Below are 17,169 nucleotides of genomic sequence, written 5' to 3' on the forward strand. Positions count from 1 at the left end.
TGGGTGCCTTGTCGACGGCTACCCGAAGCACAGCACCACATCGCCTTACAATCTTCGACCCTCTGAGCAGACACTGCTTCCTGATCGATACAGGCGCAAGGGTGTTGGTTTTCCCTGTACTGGCGGCCGCGAACTCTTCACCCATCCGCCATCCGCACCTAAGGCTATAGGCAGGTGGAGGTGAATCTCGGACTGCGCCGAACGTTTTCATGACGTTTCGTTCTGGCGGATATTAGCATTTCTATATTAGGTGCACAACAAGGCTTTCATAGACCCCGACACCTTCCTATAGACGTCAGGGAAAATTTCTACCTGCCAAGATGACATTCTTTCGATAAGGATGTTGCCGACCATCGTATTCGCGCACTCCCCAGAAAGTATCACAACATTACTATGGAAAGAAGTTTCTCCCAGTCGGTTAAGCACGATGTGCAGCACCACACCAATTCCACTGGCTCTCCAATCTTCTCAAAAGTGCGTCCACTTTCGCCCCAGCAGCTTGCTGTTGCGAAGAAATAGTTTGAAGACTTGATGATGACCTTCCAATAGCTTTTGGTCCTCTTCACTTCATTTGGTTCCTAAGCCAAACAGCGAATGGCGGACATGCGGAGATTATAGGCGTCCGAATGCTCAGACAGTTCCAGACCGATATCAGATTCCACTCATCCACGATTTTGCGCAATCTCTTACGCACTGCCTTGTTTTTAAGACCTTCAAACTAGCCAAGACGTACCACTAAATCCATACCGCTCCCGAAGAGATTCCGAAAACAGCCATCTGCACACTTTTCGGACTCTTAAGTCCACCAGGATGACTTTCGTCTTGTGCAACCCTGTGCAGACTTTCCAGAAGTTCATCCATTCTGTCTTGCGAAACTTAAACTTTTGTTTCGTTTATACGGATGATGGTTTGGTCACTTCTTTTTCAGAATCTGAGTACTTGAAACATCTCGAGTGCATCCTTCAACGTCTCTTTCAGGCCGCACTTGTCCTAAATGTTGCAAAATGCAGATTCCTAAAGAAGCAGGTAAAATCTCTCAGGGCACTTAATAACCCCTGACGGTATTCAACCTGACCAAGTCAAGGTTGAGGCGATTAAGAGGTGTCAACCACAGAGAAGGATCTGCTAAGGTTCTTGGGCATGTTATACTTCTATCGCCGTTTCTTGACGAAGGTCGCTCATCACTAAGCGATCCTGAACGCCTACTTGCCTGAGCCCAAAACCAAAGACTCCCGTGAGATTGCGTGGTCTGCTGAGGTCGTCCATGCGTTTAAGAAAATAAAAAAGTAGCTTGTTGATTCAACACTACTGCCATTTCATCAGCCAGATGCACCTCTAGCTGTGTTCGTCGATGCCTTAAATACCGTGGTAGGCGCCAGTCTTCACCAAGGGGTGAATCAAATCTGGAAACCTTTGAAAGAGCTCAACCCACCTCATCCCAGCTCAACGTAACTACAGCGCCACTATCATGAGCTACTCGCTGCATACCACGCTATAAAATAGTTCCCTTTCTCCCTTGAGGACAGGGCATTCACCGTGTTCACGGACCACAGCCCCTTAATTTCGCGCTTAGGCAAAAGCCCGACAAAGCGTTCCCTCGCCTACTTCGGCACTTGAGGGATATTTACCAGTTTACTTCTGATACCCAACACGTTTCTGGAAGAGATAATGCAGGCGTTTTGCCGCGAATCTCGGAGGTCACAGTCCCCGTTGCGGTCGATTATTCGACAATCGCCAACGCACAAAAAGATGACCCAGAGCTTCAAAGCCTGAAGGCACTCTCCAAATTCAAATTCAAGGAGTTTCTTATTTTCGCTTCAAACTTTTATTTACACTGCGAGACGTCAGATAAGGGACCCAGGCCATTCATTCTGGTCGATTTTTGCAGGGAAGTATTTCATGGAGTATGTGATTTGGCGTACCTAGGCATCAGAACGACGAACCAGTTAGTTAACAAAAAATACGTCCATGAACAAGGACGTAAACTCTTGGGTCAGAGAGTGCATCACGTGCCAGAAGTGTAAGTTCAACAAGCACGTTCAATAGGAATGTGTATTTCCTAGGTCAACCAAGCGCTTCCACACCATCCATCTCGACATCATCGGTCCTTTGCGAGACTGGCACGGATTTAAGTATTGCGTTTGCACGGTGGCTTGAAGCATTACATTACGGCACAGTCATGTGGCGAGGCTGTCTATCGAGAGTGGATTCCGCGCTTTGGTGTAATCATCACGAACCAGGGAATGCAATTCGAATCTACTCTTTTTGCAGAGTTAGGAAACCTCGGCGGCTTTAAACGGAATAGGACTACTGCATACCATCCACAGTCTAATGGTATGCTGGAACGTTGGCACCGGTCGCTGAAATTAAACTTAATGGCTCGCGATGATCCGTCGTGGTCGCGGTCCTTGCATTTCGTCCTCCTCGACGTCCGTACAGCCCAATGAGAAGAGTTCACGGCCAGTCCCGCGAATATGGTGTATGGGGAGAATCTGCGCCTCCACCGTCCCGACACGCGACAGCGGAGGTCAACACCTCCGGGGACCTCGGGACGTGTAAATAGGTGCTAATTAGGATGGTCGCTCCTCCGAGGCCACTGCAGCCGTCATACAGGGGTCCCTTTAGGTTTCTGGAACGAGGCGAGTACTCGTTCAAGCTTAACTTCCGAGGTGGGCCCAAATGGGTCATTCTGTCGAGACTGAAGGCCTGACCCACTCCAGACCAGCAGGTTTCCCAGTCTTCTTTCCTCCTCATCGATATTGAAGTTATTGAAGGCTTGCTGGAAATTATTATAAGTTTCCGATAGACCACTTATAGCCATGGGATTGTCTATGACCAAACTATAGGAGGAGGGACCAGATCTATTAAGCCTTCTCAGCTTCTTAGAGGCCAATAGCGCCTTTCTGAACTTATAGGGGTTCGCCCGCCAGAAAATGGGCCACTTGATGTGGTGAAGACTTAGTTAAACCTAAGCATCTCTTCAACTGAGACGCCACAATCGGGGCTATTCCGTTGTCCAGGTATTTGGGCATCAAGAGCGTGGATGCGGCAGTATAATCAAGAACTGATTTCACAATTGTCCTAAACAGTTTTACGGCTCTCTCAGGTTTTAATCCCCATGAGATTTCCGAGGCAAAGTTTACTACCCTCGATGCCTGTTTCGCGTTTATATTTGCATCGTTGGTGTGATCTTTCAGGGATGGGGATTTCGTTATTGTCCTGCCCAGGAATGTTATCTTCAGTACTGGTTTTACAGGGGACTGATGTACCAAAATCTTACATAATTTGCCATTATTTTCCCTAAAAGCAATAAAGCTAGACTTATCTCTGTTCACTGTGAGTTTCAGGGTATTATATTTGTTCACGAAAAGACCAACCTGTTTTGGTAGTAGCCTATCCACCTGATCATCTCGTGTATCCATAGCAAGGATGATAAAGTCATCTGCACATTGGTAGATGTCAGTTGAGTCATTGTGTTTGGAGTGAAGCAAGGTTGTGTACACATTGAAAAGTACTAGGTCTGAAACACTTCCTTGCGGTAAGCCACCGTTTACCGAGCACCACTCATCCAGCTTCAGCTCCCTATATTTCAGCAAGCGCAGATTCCAAAAGTACATGTCAGATGGCACGTTTTCTCTCTTATAGTTGCCGCAAGAATGAGTAGGTCCACTCTTTCGTACGCTTTGCTGATCTCAATAAACACCACTTTTACGACTCTGCTATTACTATCAGCAACATATATTTTCAGGAACAGATCGCAATGAAGACTACTCAGGAAGGTATCTCCCTAAAAAAATGAGCACCGAACCAGTTGTCAAAGTTAACGTGAAGGCGCGCAATTTGAAAAGTCCTGCAACTTTTTTATCAGACCTCGTATATTATAGCAGACTGATATAATGTTTCCAATCTAATCTTCGTTCGGCTTATCAGCTTTCCAGGGGATTTCACTGACCATAAAAGAAAGTAGCAGAAAGTCTGTAGGGAAGCTCGAAGCAATTTTAACTTAACTGTCCTGCTTTCCTGGATTTTTTTTAAAGCAACAGATCACGTGGCCTACAATGATTGTTCAATTAGCTAGCAAGGGAGGCGACTATCTGGAGGGACATCTATTATAAAGACGGCGGTGATACCTACAGTAATGAGACGCGAGTTGCTAGAAATTTGCGTTAGGATGAGTAATCAAAAGTGGTCTCTGAATTGGATGGAATGCTTAATAGGAGCCGTATACGCTTGGTGGAACTGACTATCTCTTCCGAATTGTTTGATAAATACGGGTCACGGGGGAATCTTTTTGGGTTTGTCAAACCAAAGACGAGCCATCTTGCTATAACCTCATACACTTGTATTGTTCATATGGTATGAGAAGAATATTGGAGAGATTTATCTATAAGTTATTTGATTGATCAGGTGATCACCTACATTTGTAGGGGGGGAGTATATTGACCTCGTCTTCGAGGAAAGTATATGAATCTTTTATGTCTTCCAGGAGCCAATTGCTGTTAATTTGGCCTGCGACGATCGTGTCGTGGTGAGGTAGCTTAGTAAGGAAGCTCTTCTAAGAAACTAGTAATCAAAACCCCAAGCCAAGGTGTGACTACCATACCTGGTAATGAGGAGGCTGACAGACTGGCTTCCGGAGGGTCTGTATTCACAATGGTGGGGCCAGAACCGGCTTTTGGCATCCGACCATATACTGTCAAATCTACTCTGAAGGGTGAAGAGAGAGAGAGTGGAGAAATTTTAACTCTTAGCGGCAGGCGAAAATCCTTGTGAAAGAACCTGGGGTCTCCAGAGCGGTATTTTTGTTCCCCCTAAACAAGTGGGACATGAAAACCCTAGTAGGACACTGCTCTTTAAACTACCATATGGAAAATATTTGGGTAGTGATTTCCTCTATGTGCAGCTAATGTAGGGAGGAGGAGGAGACGGCCCTGCACTTTTTATGCAGCTGCTCGGCCTCCTCAGATCCTAGACAAAGGCACCTTGGCAAGGTTTTTTTCAATGAAGAATCTGCACACTCTCTGCCTCTGGAGAATATTGTTCGATTTGCTAAAGCTTGAGAACGCCATAGGCGGGAAGCCATTGATTAGGCGATTTACGGGGATGGTACAATGGGCCTAACAGTAGCCTGAGTGCTCGGAGCTGTGGCTACCCCCAGTAAACTAAACTAAAGTAAAGGCATTTCCAAACTAAAAGGAAAGTACTTTCACTCTTACTATTACCTATTTTTCTATTGGAAGGAAAGGTGTACATATTCATGTGCAAAATATGGCTCAATTGTGAAGTTGTTGGCCAATTTGAAACTGCATTTTTTTATTTCTCAAATTTTTCATTTCTCTTTAATAAATATATAAAAAAGCAGAATAAGTGTCATACCATCTGGGAAACTCGAATGCAGTGAGATCAACATCTGCAGATGCGACATCATGTTCCCAAGAGATACTTTCCCATAATAAGAATTCTTTGGAATTTCTCCTGCCCTTTTTGGCAGCACCAACTGTTCTTCATTTTACATAAACCGCTAGACGACTACAATGTCGCTTAAAAAAAGTGTAATTGCAACAAGATCTGACATAAGAATAACTTACCTTTCCCGTTTCTTGAAATGTCTGCAATTCTTCCTTCTGTATCTGTATCTCGAAGACAGTGCAACCAACATGTGAATGACACCTGATCAGTGTACTGTACAGGTCTTCCATGCATTTGATTGCAATTTTTGCATCCTTCTCGTACTCGTGGATATGCGCAACCTGCTCTAGCGTTAATTTCTGTAATTCGACACTGTCGATGAAGATATTGCGGCGAGCCATTGTTACGTCCAAGATGTCTCGAACGTTAGCAATATCGTCATTGTAATCAACACCAATATCACGACCAAGCGAATCTTTTACCGGCATCGAAAGCATGTCAATGAGCCTTTTCCCTTCTCTGACCAGATCTTTTTCCATATTTTCTGCGGTTTGACGACATTTCATGAAAAGATATGAGTAAAGTTATTTTAAGATACTTTTTTCTTTGTTCATCGATGATGGACTGATCCCACACGTTTTTTGTCACTTTGAATTATTGTTAATCTTAATCAGAGGAATTCGAATAAATCTTAGTATTGGATAAGATTGAATAGCATTGAAATTGGATTATTCAACTTCGTTGATTTCTGATTGAAAGTGGGGCCCCTTTTCGTTAATAAAAACTTCCGACGGTTCGGTATGTGATACTCAAAGCTTAGTTTAGTCATTATTTAATGCACATTAGCTGCCATTCCCCCAATACTTTCACTTTCACATGGAACTTGAAGGTGTTGGGAGCAGTTAAATCTTATCGGTTTTGGGCCATTTATCAAAAGATAAAAGTCATTCGAATGCCTCATAAAGGTGAGGTTCCTACTCGTACCAGTGCCACATGCAGGTGATAATCAAAAATTGACCAATTTATAATCGAAAGGAAAAAAAAGAAATTTTTCAACTCACCCAGATTGGATTGGCAATCCTTCAATTTCTCAAGGTTCGTAGCGGCTAACTCGAAGTCATCTGCCTTATACCCCATCACAAGCGATTCAAAAACTTCACTGGTCCTATCGAAATATTCTGAAACGAGTCGGAAAAATCGCAGAGAACTGACTAAAATCGAACGTCGCCTTTCCAAACGTGCTGCAAAGTTCCGGCACACAAAATCCATGAAATCTCGTTGGGAAAGCAGTTCCTTGTAGGCGGGCGAGTCCTTGTGCGATGAGTTTGCCTCGATTTTGTAGATGAGCTCAGCGCAATAGGCGTACACTTCCTGGCATTGCATATCCAAGAGGTCGTTATCTCGTCGCAGTTCCTCACAGCTCGCGATATCGCAACCAACGCGGGTATCTCGATTAAGTTTCTTATCGGCGATACCCATGATCCACTTAATGACGAAAGCTACACCCTTTTCCAAGATGAGGAGTTCGCGTGCTTCGTGGATGGTTTTCTCGAGATCATTCCAGGCACATCGAATTCCACTTTGTTTCTTTTCTATCTCATTTAGGAGATCCGTGATCGTCTCTAGCTCGCCGGCTATATCTTGAGGCATTTTGTGGAAATCGATACTTGATGAAGATGGCACGCGATAGCAATCATTGATGTTTGCGGTTAATTGATTACCTGCAATAATGATTTTGATATGGAATTTACTCTGCACCTCGTAATGTTATGATACCACAATTTGTAATTGTGGTAGACTCGGATAAGTTGACCTAATGGAACGTTTTCGCTTTTACTATTTGAAAGAGAATCAATTTCATAAAAGATGAAATAACAGATGCGATATGCAATGTATCTGCAAAATGAACTGTGGGTTCTGCACCTCAATACGAAGAGAAAACCTAAACCACTTTGGTTAAAACCTACAATACGTACATACTCGTATATTGCAGGCATGTCACCTTTAGGGTTAAACACATTCTGTTTTTTCAAATAATCAATCTTTGCTGGGAGATTATACAGCTACCAGAAGAATGGTCGTCCTCGAAAAACTAGAAAACTTTTATAAAATGAAGAAAGTGAAAGTAATTTGTTGTCTTCCGAGGATTTTCTTCACGATCAATGATAGGAAACTGGTAGTTATGTAAGCAGATACTGCGCTAATGACCTAAGAACCTGAAGAAGGAGCGGAAAATATATCCAAAGGGATACCTTTGATGGTGTTAAGTAGACCCAAGGACTCCCCTCCGACATCACCTTGTGGTGGATGTGTACAAGTAATGCAATGTTCCCCACTCCACCTAATGTCTACGTACAGCAACTTTCATAAAGAGAGAAATTGGACAACGGCCAGTCTGTCGGTGGTACTATTGCTTAATTCTTCTTCTATCAAATGCCTGATCTGAATGCAATCGTGAAGCTTTCAAATCCCCATCCAGCGTACCAAGCCACCACTGTTTTGGCCTTTTGGTGGGGATCTAGCAGTGTATGCGGAGTCAAGTAGTCTTTAGCCCTTAATATTTTTCTTTTGTAAATATTTTGTCAATAGAGGAAATAATCTCCTCATCCCATTTAATTTTATTTTACTTTAATATTTGGTGGGGAAATAGCAAATCCAGTCCTAGTGGGGAGAAGTTATTTGATTTTGTCACTTTAGCTGGCATGCGAACTTAGGGGGCACCCCCGTTCATGGGGTCAAGAAGAAGAGAGATAATTGACCTAATACCTGAAAGGTGATTAGAGAATTTGTCTGACCACCATCACCGATTATAACGGTATGATCCGCATTTTATAAATTAACATACACCGGAGTGCAACCGCTCACCAGCTGCTAGCACAACTCGCTGTGGAAAGTCGTGGGGGTTTAACGTGAGTACCTGCCGTGAAGGCTTAATCCCACGGTCCTCTTCAGACACGGATTGATTTTGGGACTACAATCAGAGCCCCGTCATGCAAGCACAGCGGTCCTGGTTTATACTGAGTGCAGGCTCAGCATTCATACCAGTGGATGCGAGGCCTATCTACACCTCTGCCGCAACTAAGGGGTACGGCACCCGAGTTGTACAGCGCAACTCCATGCTTGAACTCCGAGGAGCTCTGCCCGCGATGTAAGCATAACCACAACCACCATGAAACTCCCCCTAGGAGGCCAACCGGGCCGAGAGCATATGCTCTCAGAGGGCCATCCCGGTTCCCATGGTACCAGATAACCTCCGGTGAGGCTTCGTGGCAGAGCCACTTCAGATTAGTTCCTTGCAGACTCGGGTCTGATCGCCCTCCTCGAGTACGTGGGGACGGAACTCCGCAACGGGTTAACTGGAATCAGTCCGAAGTTTGCTGTGGAAGTAAATGCTGATGTAGTGCTGATTAGCGAACAATACCGAAACAAGGACCCGTCCTCATGGCATCTCGACTTATCGGGTAGCGCTGCAATCTGGGTTCGCGACGACGTTCGACTTCGTGTTCTTGCCGAAGGCCGATGGTACGGGTTTGTCTCGATCCGGTATTTAGGGATAACGTTTTTTAGCGTTATGATGCCAAACGAGATGATGCCGGCTTGACGCTCTGGAGGATGCCGTTTCGAGCGCAGAGGAACGAATCCTCGAAGGCGGTGATTTTAATTCTAGGGCCCTTGAATGGGGCATGCCTCAGAATTTCTGGCATCATCGGTAGACGGGTAACGAGTCCTAGAAGACTTCTCGGCAAGTGATTACCAGTACATCGCGTTTGAAGTCGTTGGTCCTACTTGCCGGCGAGCCCCAACACGACGCTCCCTCTACCTGTGGAATGTCGAGAGGGTGAAGATCGGGAAGTTTGTCGAAGCTCTTGAAGCAGGCAGAGTCACGCTGGAGCGTTCTGAATGGTGGTAGCGTCGCAGCTGACTCCGTCGTAAATTCAGTGATGAACCTGATAACGATGGCGTGTAAGACTTCCACGTCCCGGAGGGTCCTCAGCCGTGACAAGCCTTCTATGGAATGTGGACGGCTGAAATTGCCTGCGGAACCTGCGGAGGGAGTGTCATAAGCTCCGCCATTTGGCACAACGTTTGCACGCCAACGAGGAGGCGTGAACACTGTTGAACAGGCGCAAAGCAAACTTGGAATATTGATGCGACGCGTAAGCGGATGGATGCCTGCTCACGGTTTCAACCTTGCCATCTTGACCAGAAGTAGAATCCCGACCCTGCGTCCTATATCGATCGGCTAGTTGACTATAGAGTCAAAACCAGCAGTTAAATACCTTGGTTTAATGTTCGATTTGCAGATGAGGTTCTTCGAGCAAACCAGCAGCGGACAGGACTGCAGCTGGAGTCGCGGCCTTGAGTCCGCTAATGGTGAATGTTGGGGACCCTATACCTACTAGGAAGAATTCTGCTCAATTGCGTGGAGGTATGGGCTGAAGGCCTTCACAAGGAGGTGCATCGTAAGCACTTTGATCAAGTACAGAGATGGGGAGCATTGCGAGTGGCGTTTGCTTATCGCACTGTCTCCGAACCGGCTGCGATGATGATCGTGGTAATAAGCCTCGTCGCCCTCTTTGCCAAGGACCGTGAAGCTATCTGCCGCCGTAAGAGCGAGAACCCATGAGAGGTGGTTGCCAGTGAAGAACTCTCTTGACAAAATGAGCCAAGGGGCGGATGGATTGCGCAGCTCATCGACAATTTAGACTCGTGCCTGAACCGAACGCACGGTGAGATTGATTACTTCCTTACCCAACTTCAAAACGGGCATGGAGCTTTTCAGTCTTACCTGCACAGGATTGGGACAGCGCGATCTCCTGATTGTGTGTTTTGCAATGGAGTGGCGGCCGACGCTGAATACACCTTTTTCTCTTGCTGGAGGTGGGACGGCTTTCGTCAGCAGCTTTATGCAGACACAGGGGGGCTCCCCCCAGACAAAATTGTCAGAGAGATGCTGAAGAATTCTGGCAGCTGGAATCGTATTGCGCATTATGTTCGGGCTCTTCTTATTGCGAAGAAGATTGAACTCGACCGGCGGAGGGACCGGAAGGTAAGGGGTTCCCTGCGCTAACATCTCCCTTTCTCCCCTCCCCTCCCGTTGGTGAAAGGGATTCCGTGACTTGAGGGCTCCCAGAGCCCGGAGAGAGGGAGGACAAGCCCGAAGTAATATGTTAAACGGTTCCAGGTTAGTTCTCTGATGATAGGGAGGTGTTTAGTTGGTAGTCCGACAGCGTACTGTTGCGGGAGTCCAATACTCTGCGCGTAAACGTATTCACCTACCTTACTCTAAAAAAAACCCTGTCTGGTGCGCCATTGAACTCCACAAAAACCTTCGTCGAAAACAAACTACAAGGAAGACGTTCCTGTCCTCTAGAACATAGACTGGCTTAGTTTTTTCGAAAACTCTGAAAAAGCTGCATTCATTTACTTTTCATTTTGCAGGTGAAAAATTTACTTAAATTTAATAAATTTGTTGATTAATTATATTTACTTGAAGACTCTCTCCAATTAAATTAAATATCAAATCGCTATCTACTGAAAGGTCCTAATGTAAGGGAACATTTTTGATACTGAGGTCGCATTAACCGCAGCTTAGAAGCCATGTGAGCCCTGCGATGGGTTTGCCAAAATCCAGGCGTATCTAAAGATAAATCTTGTTTTAGTAGCAATTGTTTATTAGAATCCAACTTTCATAGTCAGGCTTTATGCAAAGCCTAGATGGGTCGCGTGGTAGCCCTCAGTATCCTTTGTTTATCGCCTCATACGGGGGTATAAACTTTCTCCTGGAGAAAAGTTTATCTCGAGAATCTAGTCCAGAGGCTCATTGATTCCGGAGAGTGGAATGATGACTCTCCACTGGTATGCGAAAATTGATTCGAGACTAGGAAAATTTAGAATCTGGTACCTTGTGAACTCCATGACCTAGAGTCTCAATTATCTCAATCTCATTAGGTCAGGTACAGGTACTAGCTGGACAATGTATTATTAATATTATCATTGTGGGAACGAAATTGTTTGGAGTCCACTTTTTACACTATTCCTTGCATAACGCGTAGCAATTTTGGTGACACCACAACGGGGTACGTTTTCGGCTACTTGATCTTGGATATGCAATTAAGGATTCTATAGGAAAGTTATTCAGTGAAATACATACATATTCCTAAGGTTCTATATGAACAGGGCGATGGCTTGGGTAGTTACTACGACTGGAAAGTTTTGTCTTTTTTTCTGTTATATTGATCTTTTGATAAGATAATTTTGTATCAATTCTCCTTCTTCCTCCTTTCTTTATGCTTCAAAATTGATTTAAATTTATGCAGACACTTGTATCTAATTTGACATGGTAATTGCAATTCTGGATATAGCGGCATAGTAGTATAACTTAGTAAAATATGGCAATATCCGAAACTTAGATTGACTCAAAAATGCACAGTTATGCATATTCGATCGTTGACATTCTGCAAAAATCTAAATTGTTTTTTGTTTGTCGGTATAATTTTCATATAATTCAGTTATTCAACTTTATCTACGATAGATTCCAGAATATAATTTTTCTAGAAGAAACATTTATTAACCCAAATATATTACCAATTTATGGGGCCAATCTATAGAAAAAATACCAAATATATTATATGTAGATGCAGATATTTGACCTTTCAATTTGCAGGTTTTATGGTGAAAATCTTAATAAGAAATGTTTCCCAATAATAATGGTACCGAATTTGCAACCATAAGCACATTATTATTGTATCTTTTTTAGAAAAACAATACCAAATCAATTAATATTCAATATAGAAAGGGTTGGTTGTTAGTAGGAGTAGATTGGACATGTTTTAACAATTAGAAAACATAACGCTTTGAAAAATTCAGTATGCAGCCTTGTTGGACAACTAATCCAGGAGTACCATGACACACGTTCTATACTTAATGTAATAACTTCTTCGAACACTATATGAATAAATTTGCATAAAAAATCTTTTTGCACTAATCTAATGGCGTGCGAACATTCACTGCGTCTATAGTTTAGATAGTTTCAATCTTTTGAGGTCTGAACTTGATTACATGTGGGAGTCAATGTAGAGAATTTATCATTTCTTGAAGGGGTGTGTGAAGAATGTTGATGTTATTTGTTTAGATTAATCCATTATTAACGATCTTGATCTGGGAATATGTAATATATATGCAAATGTCTGGTATCTTTCTTGTATTATACTATATATCTGATTTCTTTATCAATTTTCTCAGCTACTGGCATTGTTGCGCAAGCTGGAAAGTCATTATTTAAAGCTTGATTGATGTTACAATTAATAACTGTGAAAGTCGTATTTTAGCCGTTATAAAAATGGTCGTATAATATGGGCGAGGTCAAAAGCAGGTTTTATACTTTTATGTTGTTTTATTTCTATGCGTTTTCCAAATTGGGGAGATTTCTCGGAGAACAATTAACTACTTTGCATAAACACATAAACCATTTTAATTTTGGAAATTTAGATTTATTTTCTTTGGTTGGAATGATCAACAACAGTTTGTTGAAAATGTAACAATTTTGAGTTGTTTCCTAATGAAAAAATCCAATCAATATCTTCTTTTGGTTCGACAATGTTATATCATTATCTAATATGAAGTAGGTCAATATTTTAACTTTTAAAATGAAATGATTGGAAGAAAGAATTATCACATTTGTAACTATTTTATTTTAGCAAAAGGTGAAGTGATTTTGAAAATTCACAAATTTAATCAAAAAAATTCAAATGATTCAAAAACCGTGGACGGTATTATGGGTATGGGATCAGCACCGCAAGCCTACTTTGATTAAGCTGCTCCTTAAGACTGGGGAAAACTATGATCGATAAATATAATGAGTAAAATATCCACAGAGAAAAAATCCAAGGAAAATCGAAATAATCGAAAAATTCGGACACTATCCAAGAAATAATTTCGTTCATGAAAGTTTACGTCAATTGTTTTATTTTTTTATATTAAATTTTCGAATACATTCCATTGTACACTAGAAAGGCTCAAAGCTTGATTTGCTGCAACTTCATTAGTAATAGTCGGATTTGCACCACACTTTCCAGCATTTCACTTCATATTATTGCAAAAAATTATGGATCCGGGACGAATTTAAGAACTATCTTTTTTGCCTAGATTTTTGGGTAGAGTAGTCTCTAAGAATAAGTCTTTGAAATAATTGACCAGTTTCTGACTCTTGCTGTATTTGTGTGTGTGGGGGACCTTTCTTCAATTCGACATAGAACAATATAATTCACAGCATGCAAGGCGATCCTGTAGTTTCACTATGGTCACTTTTGCGAAATTTGATCGGGCGTTTTCGTCCAAGAGGATAGGAGCTAATCAATTAGTCAATCTCGGTTGTTCAACTGCAAGACCCTACGTGCAACAGGAAGTGGAGGACCTGTGGTATGGAATATAATGTATGATGGCGTTCTAAGGTTTCCAGTAACTAAGCTAGCTGTTGTCGGCGGATTGGTAGATGATGCCGGGGGATCATAACATCTCATCAACCCGACGGAATCGAGATCCATGTGAGAGAGACTATCTGAACGATTGAAGACTTTGGGCTGAAACTTGCCAAACACGAAATTGAGCTGGTACTTTTTACAAAGCGGTGGAAACAGAAAACTTTTCAAATTTTCATCGGTGTACATCTTGTTTGTTCTCAACCATCAATAAAGTACTTGGAAGCAACTGTCGACCCGAAGCTGAGATTTGAACTGCATTTAATGTTTTTTGGGCAGAAAGCTACAACAATAATTTCACCATTCATGAAAAAGTTTCCATATATAGGCGGTGATTATTTCTATTGCGAATTTTCAGCTCTGTTCTCTCATACGTAGTACCCGTGTGGGTATCAGCGTTAGCCATGTTAGAGAGAGCTTCAAGCTGCTTATCCGCTAAACACCCTCCGAACAGCGTAATGGACAATATGGTATGAAGCAATATGCGTAACTCGGGGAATGATCCTGGTGAATATTTTAGCAGATGAGTGAAATTGCTTATATGAGAGGCAGGAAGCGAGCTTAAGTAACCAAATCGTACGGAGGAGGCCATCGGCTGGGTGAAAAACAGCATTTGACCAGGCGAAGCATGACCCGTGGACACACAGGCTGTTCACAAACAAAGGTAGGTTGATTATGGGAGCCCCCGGGGAGACGAATTTTGATTTGACACAGTTCCTAAGCGGATAATGTGGGTACAGGAAGAATTTGTATAGCTTTAGCTTGAATGAATATTTATTAGATTGTCCTATGAACGAAGGTTCAGCCCAAAATGTTTCCCTCACCTTCCAATTTTTGAAGGTCCTGGGGACTGGGCTAAAGATATTTTTAAATGTGAAAAACTTGATAAGCTGCATGATGGAATTGGAAATAATATGGAACGTGGTAGCTGCTAGGGTGAAACGGATGCACCAGTAACTATAAGTAGCGGAACGGAGGCATAGAAGGGAATCTACTGCAATTAACACGGTGCAAGGCAGTAGCGGCTTGGTGGGTAGGGTGAACAATTGACAACTAAACAGCCCCGCGAAGCAATACCAGAATGTGAACACTAAAAAAAGTGTGAAAGATTTACAAGTTATGGATATTAACCCGCTCTGTTGGGTGCATAATTGTAGTGTGCATGACATTTTGGTATCCACATAATTTAGCTCTCTTTGTTTAGTGATGAACGGATGAGAGATCCATTTCCTTGTATGGCCTTCTGATTGGAATTTTTAAGAAAGCAATATATAGCTTTACGATATCGGGGAGTAGGAAAGGAGCTGAAGTCGCCAATTATCATTGGAAATCAGGAGACTGTGAGCGATAAATGAAATATATATGTAGAATATTCAAGAAACTGAAACGAAAAAGATATCGTGAAAACATATTGGACAATGTTATCAGTGATAGAAGAAAATCGCCGCCATACCTAGGCAGCTTATCCATCAGAGCCGAAGTGCAATCGCTTTTATTTGAAGTAAAACACTTTGATTAAAAGAGATTTTAATGTAATGTATAATGTAAGCACCAATCAGAAATATAAACGTTTTTCGAATTAGGAGAGAAGCAGGGCAAACGGTTAACAAAACGCACCCAAGTTGAATATAACACGTTTCCAGGTATTATTAAAAACCGCGGTGGTGTTTCTTAACTGCTTGGGGAGAGCTTTGAGCAAAACGGCTGGTCAGAGCATCACCGACAACAAGGATTAAATGTCAAGCAACGGCTCTTAATTTCGTCTCTATTGCGCTAGATTTTTGAATGAAGGAATCATTCTCATATTCGAATAGGCCGCAAGTAGAAAGTAGAGCCGGCAATAATTTCATAAAAAAAATGGTTGCCATAGCGATATCTAGTAGGTACGCACATAAAGCCTAGGGGGAGAAACAACGGAAGCGGGTCGTCCATGGGGTGTAAAGACGGCCGTTTGATAATTTTTTCTCAACCTGGTAGAATCTCCCACATTCCCGAGACCCAAAGAGTCCTTATCCCTCCACTACGCCGATGAATGAGAGGTATGGGCTTTAAAGTATCAGTTGTAACAATTCCGGTGAAGCAAAGGGTGATGAGTTTTGCGTCACGGTAAACCATCAATTTTTGTTAAATCTTAACAAAATAGAATCGTTGATTATGCTTCGTATTTACGTGGTCTATTTTACCAAAAACAGTGTAACAGAGCGATATCATGACCGTCAGGTTATGGATAAAATCCGGCTCAATAGGTTACGTCGGGCGGGTCATTTAATCCGTATGGATGAGGATGATCCAGCCCGGAAAGTCTATAAGGGCCATATCTATGGTAGAAAAAGAAGACGAGGCAGACCCTGCCTAAGATGGAGCGATGGCGTAGACCAGAACGTCAGATAGCTTGTAGGGATATCGAATTGGTGGACCTCGGCGCAAAACCGGGATGTCTGGAGTTCCTTATTAAGGCAGGCCTGGACCGGACACCGGTTGTTGCGCCGTTGATGATGATGATAGTAACAGAGGACACGGATTTCAACTACGTTCTAGTCAGCCGCAGCTTATTCGCCAGACGAAACGAATGACAAATTTGACAATATGTAGCAGATAAAGATTCTAGAAATGACCCCACCTGACTATATAGTATATCATGGTATCTTGACGGGACAAATATATTAAGTGATTACTAATATTACCGCAGGCGAGATCCCCCTACCCTCAATGAAACCTGCATGTTAATGCTGAATTTTGCTTATTTTTCAAATCATTCATTTCTCATATAGTTGAATATTAAAATTTCTGTGTTAATTAGGTCATTATCTTGAATTTATAATTCGTCCAATGCTTCAGATATATATAGGATTTTATAGATTTTTTCCTATTTTAAATGAAAAACGCATGCGGCCTATAATCTTTAACTATTTCTTGCACTTTAACCAAGAAGATATGATAACCTACTTCAAAATATCACGCAGCATTAGAAATGCAACGCACGTTGGTGATGCGGAATGAATCTAAATGACCCTATTGCGAATACCACTGGTCTTTCAACTTTGTCGCAGTGCAGCAGGTCGTACGAATTTTAGTGTCTATTTATCTTAGTTTAGTGTTTACGTCCGTCTCTTAATGGATTCTAAAATATGTATCTCCGGCTTATGCGTAAACTGAGGTCATCAATCGGTTCCATAGATTTTTATAGACCCTTGCATCATCAAGTAGTCAAGTCAAGTCAGCACACTAACAATTTTTAGACTTTTCGGTGGAATAGGCTAGAACGGTATCAGTCCTGTGA

General features: G+C 42.5%; 1 protein-coding gene across 1 annotated transcript in view; it reads right to left on the bottom strand.

Moving 5' to 3' along the window:
- The window catches only part of LOC119647649 (titin-like), a 448,809-nt gene that overhangs the window by 407,402 nt on the left and 24,238 nt on the right, over positions 1-17,169 (bottom strand). The window contains 2 exon segments of the mRNA XM_038048710.1: positions 5,589-5,953; positions 6,471-7,130. Of these exon segments, the coding sequence (XP_037904638.1) occupies positions 5,589-5,953; positions 6,471-7,130 (1,025 nt within the window).

This window comes from Hermetia illucens, chromosome 2 (genome assembly GCF_905115235.1).
Source record: "Hermetia illucens chromosome 2, iHerIll2.2.curated.20191125, whole genome shotgun sequence".
NCBI classification, from domain to species: Eukaryota; Metazoa; Arthropoda; class Insecta; order Diptera; family Stratiomyidae; genus Hermetia; species Hermetia illucens.